The sequence below is a fragment of the Taudactylus pleione genome, unplaced genomic scaffold (genome assembly GCF_031769625.1).
Source record: "Taudactylus pleione unplaced genomic scaffold, aTauple2 ptg001845l, whole genome shotgun sequence".
Lineage (NCBI taxonomy): Eukaryota > Metazoa > Chordata > Amphibia > Anura > Myobatrachidae > Taudactylus > Taudactylus pleione.
The window spans coordinates 793,569-810,126 of record NW_028286242.1 but is presented as its reverse complement, the minus strand read 5'-3'; the positions used below and the strand labels follow the sequence as shown (position 1 = coordinate 810,126).

The 16,558-nt window shown below is 45.4% G+C and overlaps 3 protein-coding genes across 4 annotated transcripts in view; 1 reads left to right on the top strand and 2 right to left on the bottom strand.

The window, feature by feature from the left end:
• Positions 1-16,558, bottom strand: part of LOC148436279 (uncharacterized) — a 193,352-nt gene that overhangs the window by 11,696 nt on the left and 165,098 nt on the right. The window lies entirely within an intron of this gene.
• LOC148436283 (uncharacterized) lies at positions 131-11,922 on the bottom strand. 2 transcript variants are annotated; one of them, XM_088465104.1, is made up of 5 exons: positions 11,695-11,922; positions 3,949-4,142; positions 3,727-3,814; positions 787-998; positions 131-710 (listed from the first exon to the last, which is right to left on the bottom strand). In XM_088465104.1, exons 2-5 carry the CDS (start codon positions 4,121-4,123, stop codon positions 274-276), a joined length of 912 nt encoding a protein of 303 aa, XP_088321230.1. In that variant the 5' UTR covers positions 4,124-4,142; positions 11,695-11,922; the 3' UTR covers positions 131-273. The 2 variants fall into 2 exon arrangements, with proteins under 2 accessions (XP_088321230.1, XP_088321229.1); XM_088465103.1 differs by having other exon boundaries at positions 132-710; positions 11,710-11,922.
• Positions 11,916-16,558, top strand: part of LOC148436282 (uncharacterized) — a 67,541-nt gene continuing 62,898 nt past the window's right edge. Inside the window, exons 1-2 of the mRNA XM_088465079.1 lie at positions 11,916-12,088; positions 16,333-16,448. Coding sequence (XP_088321205.1) covers positions 16,371-16,448 — 78 coding nt within the window. The 5' untranslated portion in view covers positions 11,916-12,088; positions 16,333-16,370. The remainder of the gene's footprint in view (positions 12,089-16,332; positions 16,449-16,558) is intronic.

Genomic DNA, 16,558 nt, shown 5'->3' with positions numbered 1-16,558 from the left:
ATGTCTTGAACTGTTCTGTATGTAATACTCAGAGCACAACATAAAATGTTTATTTTTTTTTATTTTTGTTTAGAGAAAAAAAAAATATTATTATTTTTTTTTTTTTTCAAACAATAGAAAATAATTCAAGAAAAATAAACACAACTTCAATAGTAGTAAAAAAAAATAAAAAAATGAAACATAAAATCAGTTGGAAGGAACGCTGCCATGGAACGCTGCCATGGAGAAGTGTCAATCAGGAATATGGGGGCTGGCAAGAGATTCCTGATGCAGTCAACGTTTACGTCGCCGCTTTGTTGCAGGTCTAGATGGTGCTGAAGCCACCCGTTGGCTGGATCTGCGAGCGTCCTGGCTGGAGGTGGCCTGCTCTCGGCCAGGGCTGGGGAATCGAACTCCTACAGTGGTGGAGCTCAATCCTTCGGTCTGAAGAGAGGAGCGCTCCTGCCTGCTCTCCCGGATGAGGCTGTTATGCTCCCGCATAACTTGGATTAGCTCCCGTAAGAGCTCATTCCGTTCCCTATCTACTGACAATTGCTCCGAGGAGATGCGTGTCATGCGGATGCTTTCCGCATGCATCTCTCGGAGCATTTTGTCCGTGCTAGGGCGGAGGGGCGGCTCAGATGTTGCATCTGGAGGTGGTGATGTTCCCGTTGCCGCCACCTCCCCGGAATGAGACTCTTCAGCAGTATCATCCAGGCCATGATCCACAGCTGAAATGTAAATGGAAAAAAATATAAACATCAAAGCAATATTATTTATATTAGCCCTTACATTTTGGAAACATACCCAATTGAGCAAGCGGAGCTACATTGATAGGCATGTCGGTGTCAATATAAGACCCGCCTACCACCTCCTCCTCTTCTTCAATACACTCCATAACCCTTTCCTCCAATGCGGTGTATTCCAAGGATTGAGGGGTTCCGCCACCACCGGTCCACCTCGCGTGCCTCCAACGGGCTGACATCTTGGCCTTCAGCCTGCAACGGAAGTCTGCCCATCTGTCATGAATTAAAACATTGTAGCATAAAAAATTAGTACTACAATACTAAACACTTAGACACTATCTTATACAAATTCAATCTAGAAGATCAATTTTTTTTTTTAAGGGATAAAATTATTAAACCATGTTAACAGAAAATAATATAACTACACAAACATTGATGTCAGAGCAATTCCTACATTGTATAATTATTTTGTTTTAATATTCATTAATGCAATAAGAATAATCTAACAGCTCTGTACAGATATTATATAGAGCAACACATAGCAACCCTAACATTCTCTGACCTAGTACAGTTACCCCTTGGTTTAACATAAACTGCCATGATGGCCACTGTTGATTAGTGCACATATATGTTCTGGTCATGTACACCACATCATACAACTGCATCCCATGTTTTGTTTTTTTTTCTTTTAAATTTCTATGTGATAGACACTACAGAGGGTTGGGTAGGAGATCCCAGTGGTCGAGATGCCGCTGGTCAGGATACCGACAGTCAGCATCCCGACACCCATAAGAAAAGCAGGTAAGTCTAACCCTTAGCCCTACTCCTAAACCTAACCTCCCCGCACCCTAAACCTAACCCCCCCCCCCGCAACCTAAACCTAACACTCCCTCCCCGGTAACTAAACCTAACCTTCCCCTTTAGTGCCCAAACCTAACCTCCCCTTCCCCGCACCCTAATCCTAACACTCCCCCCCCTAGTGCCCAAACCTAACCTCCCCCTCCCGGCACCCTAATCCTAACACTTCCTCCCAGGTGCCTAACCCTCCCCCTAATGCCTAAACCCAACTTCGCCCTCCCCACACTCTAAACCTAACACTCCCTCCGCGGTGCCTAACCCTAACCTCCCGCCTAGTGCCTAACCCTAACCTCCCCCTCCCTGCACCCTAAACCTAACACTCCCTCCCTGATGCCTAAACCGAACCTCCCCCCTAGTGCCCAAACCTAACCTCCCCCTCCCAACACCCTAATCCTAACACTCCCTCCCCAGTGCCTAACCCTCCCTTTAATGCCTAAACCTAACCTCACCCTCCCCACACTCTAAACCTAACATTCCCCCCGCGGTGCCTAACCCTAACCTCCCCCCTAGTGCCTAAACCCAACCTCCCCGCACTCTAATCCTAACACTAACTCCCTGATGCCTAAACCAAACCTCCCCCCTAGTGCCCAAACCTAACCTGCCTCTCCCCGCACCCTAATCCAGCACTCCCTCCCTGGTGCCTAACCCTCCCCCTAATACCTAAACCTAACCTCGCCCTCCCCACACTCTAAAGGGGTGAGCGGGTTCGGTTCTACTCGGTTCCGTTCGGATTTAAAAACCGAATCTTATTGGCTATCCAAAACTCGTGACAGCTGATAGCCAATAAGATTCGGATTTTAAATCCGAACGGTACAGAGTAGAACCGAACCCGCTCACCCTAACACTCCCTCCACGGTGCCTAACCCTAACCTCCCCCCTAGTGCCTAATTCCAAGCTCCCCGCACTCTAATCCTAACACTCCCTTCCCAGTGCCTAACCCTCCCCCTAGTGCCTAAACCTAACCTCCCCCTCCCCGCACCCTAAACCTAATACTCCCTCCGCGGTGCCTAACCCTAACCTCCCCCCTAGTGCCTAAACCTAACCTCCCCCTCCCCACACCCTAATCCTAACACTCCCTCCCTGATGCCTAAACCAACCCCCCCCCCCCCCAGTGCCCAAACCTAACCTCCCCGCACCCTAATCCTAACACTCCCTCCCCCTAATGCCTAAACCTAACCTCGCCCTCCCCACACTCTAAACCTTACACTCCCTCTGCGGTGCCTAACCCTAACCTCCCCCCTAGGGCCTAAACCTAACCTCCCCCTCCCCGCACCCTAATTATAACACTAACTCCCTGATGCCTAAACCAAACCTCCCCCCTAGTGCCCAAACCTAACCTCCCCCTCCCCGCACCCTAATCCTAACACTCCCTCCCCGGTGTCTAACTCTCCCCCTAATGCCTTAACCTAACCTCGCCCTCCCCACACTCTAAACCTAACACTCCCTCCGCGGTGCCTAACCCTAACCTCCCCCCTAGTGCCCAAACCTAACCTCCCCCTCCCTGCACCCTAATCCTAACACTCCCTCCCCGGTGCCTAACCCTCCCCTTAATGCCTAAACCTAACCTCGCTCCTCCCCACACTCTAAACCTAAAACTCCCCCCGCGGTGCCTAAACCTAACCTCCCCGCACCCTAATCCTAACACTCCCTTCTCGGTGCCTAACCCTCCCCCTAGTGCCTAAACTAAACCTAACCTAACCTCCCCCTCCCGGCACCCTAAACCTAACACTCCCTCCCCGGGGCCTAATCCTAACCTCCCCCCTAGTACCCAAACCTAACACTCCCTCCCCGGTGCCTAAACCTAACCTCCTCCCTAGTGCCTAAATCTAACATCCCCTACCCGCACCCTAAACCTAACACTCCCTCCCTGATGCCTAAACCTAACCTCCCCCCTAGTGCCCAAACCTAATCTCCCTGCACCCTAACTCTCCCCCCTAATGCCCAACCCTAACCTCCCCCTTAAGACCAATAATTACCTTCAGGATGCCGGCGGTCGGGATTCTGGTCCCAGGATCCCGACACTGTCGGGATTTCGGCCGTCTGCATCCCGCACGTAGAAATGCTCACTACATCATGTCATTTACACATAGCTTTTACTTAATAATACTGTTGAACAGTAATAATGATTTTTTATATATCTTACCGTCTTTTAACTTCATAAGCTGAACGGACAATGGGCGCCTCTGTGTTGACTGCATCAGCAATGTCTTGCCATATCTGGGCTTTCTGACCTGCACACAGAACAAAGGTCATAACAATACTCTTCAAGTGCATGAAAGGGATGGACCAGAATAAACATAAAAAAAATAAACTAATATTTGCTGGGGGACATTTCAGGACACCACCGTTTCTGTTTAAGTTATACCTGCACCCATATTCCTGGGACCGTAGTGTATTTTCTCAATGGCATTCGTCACAAGGATGTCTAGCTCCTTCCAACCGAATTGAGGCTGCCGCCTTCTGCCCCTTGCAGCCATATTTCTCTCGTTGCTGGGCCAAGGTAATTCTTGATTTTCAGATGGCTCAGATTTGGTTGCCATTGCTGGCTGAGCAGCGGTGCTAGGAGGGAAAAGGAGAAAAAAACAAACAAATGTAAACTCCATTTTGTACTTTAGACCTGCCTACCTCGAGACAAACACACTCACCTGCTGAAAATCAAGGCCCAAGAACAACCTAAAATGGCCGACGGACAAAGGCAACGAAATGAAGCAAAAATCTAGGAGGTAAAGGAGAAATAAGCTAATGTAAACTTTATTTTGCCTTAGCCTGTTGGCCACTTTAAGTTATTCTTGGGCTTTGATTTTCAGCAGGTGATATATATATATATATATATATATATATATATATATATATTCTATTTACACATTATTTATTCTTTTTTACTTTAGGACTTCAAATAATGGCACATTTTACCCTGGTAATACATATTTTTTCTAGTTTAATGATAGGTTAGTATATTAATTTAATGATATGTCTTTCTATATATAATTTTTTTTTTTATATTTAGTTTTAGTTTAGACTAATGTATCAGCATATGTTGCAAGGGCCCCACCTTCCTCCTCATACTCTCAAGCAATGTAGGCGTCCAACAGAAATCTACCTCACCCGTGTCACCCTTTTTGGAATGTCTGATGAGGAGGTGCGGCATCGATTTCGCCTGCCCCCTCATGTCATCCTGGATACTCTCCAAATAATTGAGCGTGATCTAGATAGTCAAAGAAACATTCCTACAGCAATTCTACCACTCACACAGTTATTGGCTGTGTTACATTTTAGCGCTTCAGGGTCCTTTCAAACCACGGCGGCAGTGATATTCCGGCCGTCTTTTAGCCGGTTCCTGAAGCGTATATATCTGCTGCATTTCTGGCCTGCATCAAGCAGCTCATTTCCATGCCTCTAGAAGAGGAGTCCCTAAGATGTGGGGAAGGTACATGTCCTACGGAAATCAGGAGCTATGGCAGAAACTATCCATGATGCAAGGCGGTGATGAGTGGAAGCTGGGTAAGTACATTTCTCTAACATTTTGATTTGTTTGTAGATTACATTTGAACATATAATCACTTTTTTTTTTTTCTTTCCCACAGGAGATAATAGACCCGCTGTTGTGCCCTTGGCTCCTTTCTCCTTTTGCATCATCCACACCAGGCGCAAAATCTGATTAGAACGCCGCACATACCGTCACCAGAGCGGTGCTTTGGCCTCCTCCAAAGCAAGATTTAGGTGCTTGGATCGGTCTGGCGGCACACTCATGTATGTGCCGGAAATGGTTAGTCAGATTGTTGTCCTGTTTGGTGTGTTTCACAACATTGCAATTAGGAGACATGTGCCATGGGATGGAGAGGACCGGTTGCCAGAGGCTGAGGAGGTGAAGGCCTGCAACACTGAGGGAAACATGGCGGATAATGTAAGAGAAGTAGTCAATAATTACTTCAGGTATTTTTATTTTTTGTGTCTAAAGAATATTTAGAAATGCGTCCTAAATATGTACACGTTTTCCTTCTTACTGCGCCCAAACCCAAATATTTAGAAAGGACGAACAACTGAAGATGTGACCAGAACAGGGACAGACTGGGGCTGTATATCAGCCCTGGCAGTCCGCCCTGCACTTCCGTGTAGAGGGGGGCGTGCCGCGAGTCACGGGGGCTGGCCTCGCAGCACGCCCCTGTCTTTTTTCAGCCCATACACGCCTCCACCCCTTCCGGCTCCGTGAAATCTTAATGATTTCGGAGCCGTTGGGTGGAGGGCGGGGGTCTTTTGCATCACCCCTCCTCGAGCCGGTCCTTAAGCCATCGGCCTTTCTGGCATATGCCAGAAGTGCCCGATGGCCAGTCCGGCCCTGGACCAGAAGGTGGGGGGTGAAAAAAAAAATTAAGAAAAATATGCACTTGCGTACGCAGGTGGAGCGATTGCATCCACATGCAAACCGTACGCGAATGACTGCACAGGCAGCTGGTAAGACCATGTGTGGACTGGTGATAGCCATGGAGGGTGCTGTCATTTTTTAAAAGCATAACTAGTGAAGCATCAGAATCAGACATTTTTATGTTGTTTTTAGGGCTAGATCTGAATTTGTTTCTTATATAATAAATTGTTGCTACTTATTTATTCAAACAGTACACCTATCTTTATTTTTATTTTCATATATTTAGCAAATTATTTATTGACATTGTTTAAGCACTTCTGCACATATTTGCACTGCTATAGCTGTGGTTTGCTTGATAGAATTCTAATGGCCTTTATACATTGTTGCACTTTACCAAATACCCCACAAGTGATACTGTACACAAGATTTAAAGAAAACATGCTAGTTGCTTGAAACAGTTCCATCCATCCATTGATCACTACAGCAGTATCTCTCTGCTACTCTTGTTTCATCAGACACCCTTAAAATTTGAGGGGGTGCGATTTTCAAAACAAAGACACATACATATACACACACATTTGTATTTAGGGGGGGCTATCTTATGGACTGGGGTCATAAATATATATATATATATATATATATATATATATATATATAGCGCACACATATTCCGCAGCGCTTTACAGAGAGTATTTGGCCACTCACATCCGTCCCTGCCCCAGTGGAGCTTACATTCTATATTCCCTACCACATGCTCACACACATACACACTAGGGATAATTTGTGTTGGGAGCCATTAACCTTACCTTTGGAGTGTGGGAGGAAAACAGAGCACCTGGAAGAAACCCACACAAGCACAGGGAGAATATACAAACTCCACACAGTTAGGGCCGTGGTGGGACTCGAACCCATGACCTCAGTGCTGTGAGGCAGTAATGCTAACCATTACACCGTCTGTGCTATATATAACACACATTTGCAAACAACACATTGTTGAGGGGAATAAAAAGGGCTTTTGTACAACTAACCTTTTAATCATTAGAGTTATGGTGCATACACACGGTACGATCAGTCAGTAATAACGATATCGCTGACTGATCCCCCGGCACCTTCCCGGTGTGCTGGATCATCGATGTTGATCATTCAGCACACCACCAACGACGGGCCAGCGACCCACAATCAACGATCGGGGGTCCCTATGTAACCTGGACTATAATCGACCAGGTTGACCTGCCGTTGGTTGATATCGCTATCATCCATACGAGCCCGCGCATCGCTGGTCGTTTGAGGATTGGAAGGCACAAAAAAAATGAGCGATCTGAACGATAATGATATGAACGATATCCTTATCATTCATATTGTGCATTTTTATCGTACCGTGTGTACGCACCATTAGACTATATTAGTTAATTTGCCTGATTGAATGTACAATTAGCTGTAACTATGTGTGCGCAACAAACAATCATTACAACAAATACATCGATTGCTGTGAGGAGACAAGTTCAGATGCTTAGCTATACAGGATCTGCCATCAGTTGCGATCGCTCCTGGTTGCAATTTGCGATAGTTACTCTATTGTAATTGCGAATGCACACGTAACCGCTGAGCGATCCTAATAACTGCGTGTGGTGGGTGTGCTCAAACCTACGTTGCAGTCCTGCAGATAATCGCAGTTTTGTGCGTGCGTCCGCGCAGTTGCAATTCTTGCTGAATCAGGTCCTCAGTGCCTTTGAATGCCCAATTATACCAGCTCAGTTGCAGAGCGACTCTGGGATTAATGTACCAGCCCAAATTAGTCTGAATTTGAGTCTGTCACCTCCTTACCCGCACATCTCTCCTGGAGATTCTGTCGCTATTTCTATCCCAACACTTTCCCAATATTTTGCACTTTTTACTTGTGAGAGGAGCCCTGCTTCCCATCCTTTTGTATTCTCTGACTTAGATCGTGCCTTGGGAACATCACCAATGAATTCTGCACACTCTTCTTCCCAAGGGAACGAAGACAGAGAATATGATCTGAACTTTACTGGTCTCTGCTCTCTAATGTTTCATTACCCGACAAGCTGCTGTGTTTACTTATTAGGAAGCAAATTGTTCAAAAGCCACAATTATACACTTGGAGTCTAATACCCCTTTTACACCAGAGCTAAAACCCGGGTTATTGCAGGGTTAACCCGGGTAGCTCCTTGGTGTAAAATGGGAAAGGGTTGGATTGCCGGGTCGTGTGACCCGGCAATCCAACCCAGGTAACTTGCCTGGTTCAACACGGGAATAACCCGTGAAACCCTGCAGTGTAAACGGCGCAATCCAGGTCACGGTGTCCAGGATCGTGCCGCATGCCTGCCAATTGGCCGGCCTCAGTGGCACTTGAAGATGACGTAATCTCCAAGCTTCCACTTCAACGCCGGAAAAGCCAGGTCTATGCAGACCCGGCTCCGGTGTGAACGGCGCCAGCTCGGGAAATTCCTGGGTCGGCGCCGGCTAAATTCCGGGTCTGATCTGGATTGGAACCCTGTTCCAACCTCCGGGTCAGACACGGAATTTAGGTGTAAAAGCTGTGTAAGATTGCCCTCTGCTGTCTATATACCACCTCTGTTTCAAGCCCACCTAGGTCAGTGGTGGCCAACCTGTGACTTCCCTGACTGAGAGGAGGCTCGTCCTTTGTTGCAGCAGTCTGCTCCGCTCCGGAGGCATGTATGGGCGATGTGGTGAGGTCACGCTGCAAACAGGCGGCGGAGCTCAAGTTGTGACTGAGCCTGCAGCCACGAGGAGGACGCGGTCGCAGACACTGGAGCCTACCTACGTGACACAGGCAGTCACAACAGGGTAAGTGCTGTAGGGATTTTTTATTTGTTTTTTTTCATTTTACTTGTGACATGTGGGGGGGATGGAGTGGCCCATGGAGTGGGAGGGAGCGTGGGGGGGAAGGCGGCTGGAGTTGCCCGGGGAGAGGGGCTGCTGGAGTGGCACATGAGGGTCTGCTGCTGTGACATATGGGGGGCTGGAGTGACACATGGGGGGAATGAGTGATACTAGGGGTGTTGGATTATATTATGTGAATCTTTTTTTTTGTAATGTGTTTTTTGTGGATCTGGCTTGTTACAGTGTATTGTATGTGGATCTGACTTGTTACAGTGTATTGTATGTGGATCTGGCTTGTTACAGTGTATTGTATGTGGATCTGGCTTGTTACAGTGTATTGTATGTGGATCTGGCTTGTTACAGTGTATTGTATGTGGATCTGGCTTGTTACAGTGTATTTTATGTGGATCTGGCTTGCTACAGTGTATTTTATGTGGATCTGGCTTGTTACAGTGTATTTTATGTGGATCTGGCTTGTTACAGTCTATTTTATGTGGATCTGTTTTTTTATATTGTTCTGGCTTTCTTTCCCTTTAATAGTTTAATAGTTACCTCCACAGTGATTGTGTGCATGCGCTTTTACATGCTCCTACAAACATCATACCATGGGTTTAGCCTAGCTGCCCACATCCCTATTAGCATGTGCATGATCTCGGCTCTACGACATACCTACAGATATTTCTGGGCTCTTTGCCACCCCTGTCCTAGGTGATGTTACATAAATGACGTGTTACTTACTCATCCTCATAATATTAGACCGCTCACCTATACTAGCTAGTCTGACTATGACAATTGATAACTAATATTCTTACTGGTATTAGCTTGTTCCATCTTTGTCCCCTACCCCCTGTTTCCTATGTTTTTCACAACTCTGTATTGTTTGTCCTTGTGGACTATCGGTCCTATTCTCACATTAGTTATTCTGTATGTACAATTACAGTTACTTTTGATGGGTAAAGCATAGCAATAATGGACTCTGCCCAGATTACTTTACTCTTACTTTATGTGTTGATCGGTGATTGTTATACCCATATATTTCCCCTTTGTCATATTATAGTTAAATCCAGGTCATATTCCACACGTGGGCTGCACTAAAGTGATGGCTCACGTCTACCCCGTTAGTGGTTTGGAAACTTGGAAAACGGAGGCGTTTGAAGTAGTGCATCACAATATGTCTCCGTGCTAACCGTTTGTTACATCTTTGTTTTCCCTCATGTTACTTATGTGGGTTTCTATTACTGTATATTGCTAGTTATATGTGTTATGGATAACTAATTGCAACTAGGGAAGGGTTAATTATATATGCTTAAAAGTGAGGAGCCAAGGAACTGCACGGGTACAGGTGGCACAACTGTATGGGGCCATTCATGCCTGCAGTAGGGCTAGGATATGATGGCGGAATCAGCCCTAGGAAACCCCTCTTAATATTTTCACACAAATTTACTAAAATTCTCTTGCCAGGAGACAGCTCTGATAAGAGCCTGTCTGGGTGAAAAGCTGGAAGCAGTATGATAGTATTATGCTATCAAACTGCTTCCTTGCTCGGGTCCTCGGCGCACGCACAACTGTCGGATCCACGAACACCCATCTCCGGAGGAATTTGCTAAATAGTAGCCCACAGGCTACTAAAAGGTATAATGCCTATGGGGGCCAAGCTCTGATATACTTCACAATGTGCTGGTAGGAAAGCTGGCCACTTGCTTGCGTTTGCCCCCTAGGCTGAAAGTAGCCCCTGAATTCAAATATGTGCGAGTGGGGCACAGTATTGTCACACTGCCACCTCAACTCAAGCCCATGTCTCAGATATTTTTACACAGCCCTATGACCAAAAATGAGAATTCCAAAAGTGCCCCAATTTCTGCTTTAAACTTTAGGGACCTCTCCCAAATGTATCACCGCTGTGACAGAAGTTGATTCTGTTGCCTGGTTTTAAAATAGAAGATGGAAACGTTCTTCACAGTGCCTGAAATTTCTCTAAGCCCTGGACCCTCAATTTCGTCCAAAATTTTAAAATCCAAAAGTGCCCCATCCAGCCTCCCTGGACATCCAGAGGCGTAGCGTGGCGCCATGGCACCCAGAGCATTTGCATACAATGGTGCCCCCTAATTTCCCATACTTCACCCTGCAATGTAAAAATGCGTTCAAACCTCCAAAAGCTACCATTTTCACAGGTTTAACACAATAAATATATGCATTAAAAAGGCCTGCATCACAGCAAACCCCAAATAATGGCTTTGTGTATAGATGGCATTTCCTATAGAAGCTATAGGCTTCTTACCTCAAAGTGGCCTGGAGAGAGATCCAAAGTATTCACTGATTGCGCTTACCCGGTGGCGTCATAAGGGGGCTGCGGGATGCACATAGATACTAGCTAGACCTGGGGGTAAATTTACTAAGATGGGAGTTCTATTACGAAGTGATGTTGCCCATAGCAACCAGTCAGATTCCAGGTATTATCTTCTAGAAGGTGCTAGATAAACGAGAAGTAGAATCTGATTGGTTGCTATGGGCAACATCACTTCTTAAATAGAACTCCCATTTTAGTAAATTTACCCCCTAGACACACAAAGGGGCGACACATACACACAGGGAGGTGGTGGGAGGGTGCACACATGTAATTATTAGCCAAAAAATTAAACTAAAACAGGCTAATAACAATAAACATGAAAGCCTCCCCCTCCACCACAAAAAAAAATCAAAATGTCCAGAGTCCAGCAAAATAAATGCATTCAGAGATGAATCTTAGTGATGGATGTTTCTATATTACAAACTATTGCAAAGTCTATATAATACTTGTTGGTTAAATAGACCAAATAACAGATCCTAAACTGAATCAGCCCTCCAAATGGTGCATCATATAAAGGAAGAACTTGAAGATGTCCTCACCGGCTGGTAACTCACCTATTCTCTAGCTCAACTTCAGCCCCTGTTGCAGCACGGCACATACTGAGCTTACTGGCTCGGAGACTCCAGTCTAGTCATCACTGACACAATTGCAATAAGCAGGGTGGGCTAAAGCATAAAAAAAAGCTTAATTCTCAATGAATACCAATGGCGGCCATTTTCTTGTAGACACGAGTCCACGACATTGTTTCTACAGATCACGCTGCTTCCTTTGCTTAGATCTGGTGACGTTGCGGAGGGGGCGTGGCCCTACCCGCCCTTCAGGCGCCATTTTAGAACCTGGAGAGCAGCTTTTGCAACCTTATTATATTTACCAGCTACTGTACTGTACAGCTACTGTGTTCTGGTCTGGCGTGATGATGTGAGCAAGGCGGAGGTAATGTCTGTCTGCAAAAGTATATTATAGTGCAGAGGAAAGATTTGGGGATAAATAAGACAATATATGACATTACAGAGAGAGGGTAATAGTATGCATGGAGGAATGACTCTGATATTAGCAAAATAACATTATTGATAAAGAGATTGAATGTATCTCCTCAAGAAAGCATAGCATTGATGTATGTTTTTCCAATAAAGGGGTTGATTCAATTGTGGGCGGTGCCAGTGATCTAGTGTGCGCCTTTACCACTCTTCTGGTATCCCCAAAATTGCATAATTTAATATGCACCCCTATTGGGTGATTTGGTATACTGCTGCTAGTAAGGATGGTCTACATTAATGATGGTTTGCACCATCGATGGTCATCAGTACAGCAGCTCCATCTGACTGGAAGATAGGGATGGCCATCGACAATTGATGTTTTAAAAACATCGATGGTGGCCAACCGATATTAACTTGATTTGCCATTGATGGCAGAGAACCAATGGTTCTCCGCCATCGCTGGATGAGTGGGATCCAATTTTTTTTTTCTTTCCCTGTCCGGAGATAGGGCGGTGGCCGTTAAGCCCCACCCTATCTTTGATTGGCCTGCGGTCCGGCGTGCTCCCTGCCATCGAGGGGGTGCAAACCATCGATGGTTCACCATAGATGTTATTTGTGCTGTCAATAGTAATCACAGATAGGCCCATTAATGGTATCCATTGATATCAACCGAAGGCTATCCCTACTGGAAGATCGTATTTGGCCAATAGAGGGAAGGAGGCAGGTAAGGCTAATTGACGCCAGCCAGGGGAAAAAAAAAATCATTGCTGTACTCTCCATCGGGTCTCCTCCATTGATCGCAAAATCATTGATCATTGGTGGCAAAACATCGAAGTCAACGGCTATTCCTAGTCGCTGTCGTGCTAAGACCGTTGCAACAACACATTGCGGCCGCAACCCACAATTTGTCTGTACTTAAATTGATACTTACGTGACTATTTGGAAATACCGTAAGGAAAATATTTTCTTTATAGAAAGTCTTTGGTATGATAATGTGGAGATAAACACATAATATAATATAGTGTAAAGCTATAGCTCTTTGGTATTAAAACAGCCACATAAATGTAATAATCCCTTTAACAATGCAAAACTTGGTTATGCAATTAAACAACTATCCAGTAATGTCACTGGAGGGAAGGGGCCCCATTAAAAACAACGGAGATTGAAAAGTATCAATTTAACGACCTAAACGATGTTTAATAAAACCACTTTATTACAATAACATTGTATAAGTGCAACAATACCCACCAGAGCCGTAACTAGACTTTTTGGTGCCCTGTGCCAGAAAGAGCATTGGCGCCCCCCTCATTATTCAAAGGGACATAATGCACCCAAAAAAGGGACATGGCTTCATGGGGAAGGCCCAGGTAAGAGATAGGAGAGGCCAGGAGATGCTGGGGATGAAATAAGCTACAAGCAAGAATGATAATAAACAGAAATTTGACAGGCCCAAAAGGCGCCCACTGACCTGTGGTGCCCCGTGCGATGGCACCGGCCGCACTACCCTAGCTACGGCCCTGATACCCACTATGCAGTTTGGGGTAGACCAGCAGGCAGATTTGAATAGCTAATTCTGTTTCTTGGCAGTACCTCTATCACATATTTCACGTAATAAGATCTACGCTTCAGATTTAGGGGTCTAGTTACTGAGCAGTGTTAGGAGACAGAGTGAAAAGTGATAAGGTGCCAGCCAATCAGCTCCCAACTGTCATCTCACAGGCTGTGTTTGAAAAATGACAGTTGGGAGCTGATTGGCTGGCGCTTTATCACTTTCTTATCACTTTTCACTCTGTCTCCTAACACTGCTTAGTAAATAGACCCCAAAGTGATACGTAATAGCACTTATATCACTTCTTATTGTATTCCTCCTAACAGTGTAGGAATTTACACAAACAATTGCTGGAAAGTTTTAATGTGGGATTTTATTTTTCATTTATGTTTCGTTTAAACCTATGTGCCCAAGATGCACTGGAGACAGAAGCCTTTGGGCAGATGGAAGGGAGGCGACAGCAGTGGGAGAGAGCCTGTATGTGGAAATAAAACAGAGGACGGGCTTAAAGGCTGAGGCACTTGTAGTCTTAGGGGTCTATGTACTAAGCAGTGTTAGGAGACAGAGTGAAAAGTGATAAGGTGCCAGCCAATCAGCTCCTAACTGTCATTTTTCAAACACAGAATGTGAGATGACAGTTGGGAGCTGATTGGCTGATACCTTATCACTTTTCACTCTGTCTCCTAACACTGCTTAGTAAATAGACCCCTTATTGTCATACCTCCCAACCGTCCCAATCAGGACAATCCAGCTTTTCCATCACTGTCCATCTGTCCCACCCGCAGGCCGCAGCATCCGCTTGCGGGGGTAGATTTGGGGGACACTGTCTCCGTTGCTCTGCATAGCAGAATAGTGGTGAATGGACGCTGCACACAGTGCCGGAAGGTGCTGAGAACAGCCAAGCAGCTGCTGGAGTACTGGACTCACCCACAGTATGATGGGAAACAGGGGCATGACATGGTAACCCATCCAAAATGTTACATTCCAGGGCGAGTGGTCTAATTCCTGGGATAGCACAGAATAATGTTTGGAGGTATGTATTGTATCAATGGTGAGCTAGACTCCCCTTTAGTATAGTATCAGGACTCTAAATCCTGCTCCTCCTGTAATATAGCATCAGGACACTAAAGCCTGCTACAGGAGGAGCAGACTATGGTGTGCTGGTATTCTAAGTTCTTTATGGAGCTCCTGTTGTAAATATGTGATGATTGGTAGATTTTAAATTTCCTTTTTAGGGGGGGGTCTCTGGGCAGCTGACATCCTTTATACACTCCCTCCCTGTCATTGTCCTGTTCCTCCATGTGCACAACCACAATCTCATATTTCCAGGAGGATTCTGCTGTTGCTGGGCTGCTTATAGTATATAATAATAATATATTCTATATTCCTTCCATGCAATTGTCCTATTCCATTATATACGCAATCACATGTGCATATATATTATTTCCCTGTCACTATCTTACTCCATATACACATATAATTATCAGGATTACGCTTCAGCTGCACTGCTTGTAATATGGTGTAATAATAATATATTTCTTCCATATTACTGTCCTATCCCTCCATATCACGCACACTATGGTAAAAATATTATACTTATGTTATGGCAAATATGTCATTTTGAGGCTGATTGAGAGGTGGAGACTATTTTGATGTTTTTCGCAGTTGGCCGATGTTTATTGATTTGCGCAGGAGCCGCACTGCACATGTGCAGATCTGGACATGTGACTTCTCTCGCAGTGCCCCAAAAGCCGCAGCATGACGGGCTGCTGGCGTTTGGGGGTAGTGGCGTGCAGTGTTGCAGTAAACGGGGGCTTCAGCCCCATCTTCTGGGCGCGCTGAAGCCCCCGGCTGCGTACTTTCACATAGCGGCTGTGCTATAGCGTCAACCTCTGAATCAACCCCTTTTTACATGGAGGAATGGGACAGGGAAAGGGTATGTACAGGATATGACCAGAAAACATGCTCCTTCCTCCCTAATACAAACAAATGTACAAACCCGGTCTACCCCATCTGTGTCACACCTGTTTGTCTGCCCCTCCCCTTTAGAATGTAAGCTCTTGCGAGCAGGGCCCTCTACCCTCTTGTGCTTCTCCGTACTCTACTTTCATCTACTTCTTACTCCCCACTAGGGCACCTAACACTTGGTTACTTTGCTGTGTTGCTTATCTGGGTGTTATGGTCACTAATGTAGCAATGTATATTATTCATGTTCCTTGTCCTGTATTGTACTGTGCTGTAAGTCACTGGTCACCTATTTGTTTATGTACATTGTAAGGTGCCATACAAATAAACGATAATAATAATACATATGGTATCCAGTCCATTCTGTATATCTCTATGCTTACTATATCGCCTCTAGAGCAGTGTTTTTCGACCTCAGTCCTCATGGAACCTTAACTGTCCATGTTTTCCAGATCATCTAGATGGAGCACAAGTGTGTTAATTCACTAACACAATAAATCTACAGTGGTGGTAATTATTTCTGAGTATACCTGGAAAACACGGACTGTTAGGGTTCCATGAGGACCACGTTTGAGAAACCGTAATCTATAGAATGATTCGTATATGCCCGCATCAGTTTTAGCTTACAGTTAGTGTGTTTGTTTCTTCTGTTTATGTTTAAGTTATTCTACATTTGTAATCTACAGGGCAAACTTTCCTGTGTCATCTGATTGTCTCAGGGAGGATGGATGGGGACAAACATCATATGACTCAGAAGATCTTAAACCTCACCCTGGAGATCATCTACCTGCTGACTGGGGAGGTGAGGGAGTCTGGGAGTGTCACAGTGACATCACTATTATCTCTAGTACTAACACAGGACCTGACTGAGGAGGTGAGGGAGTCTGGGAGTGTCACAGTGACATCACTATT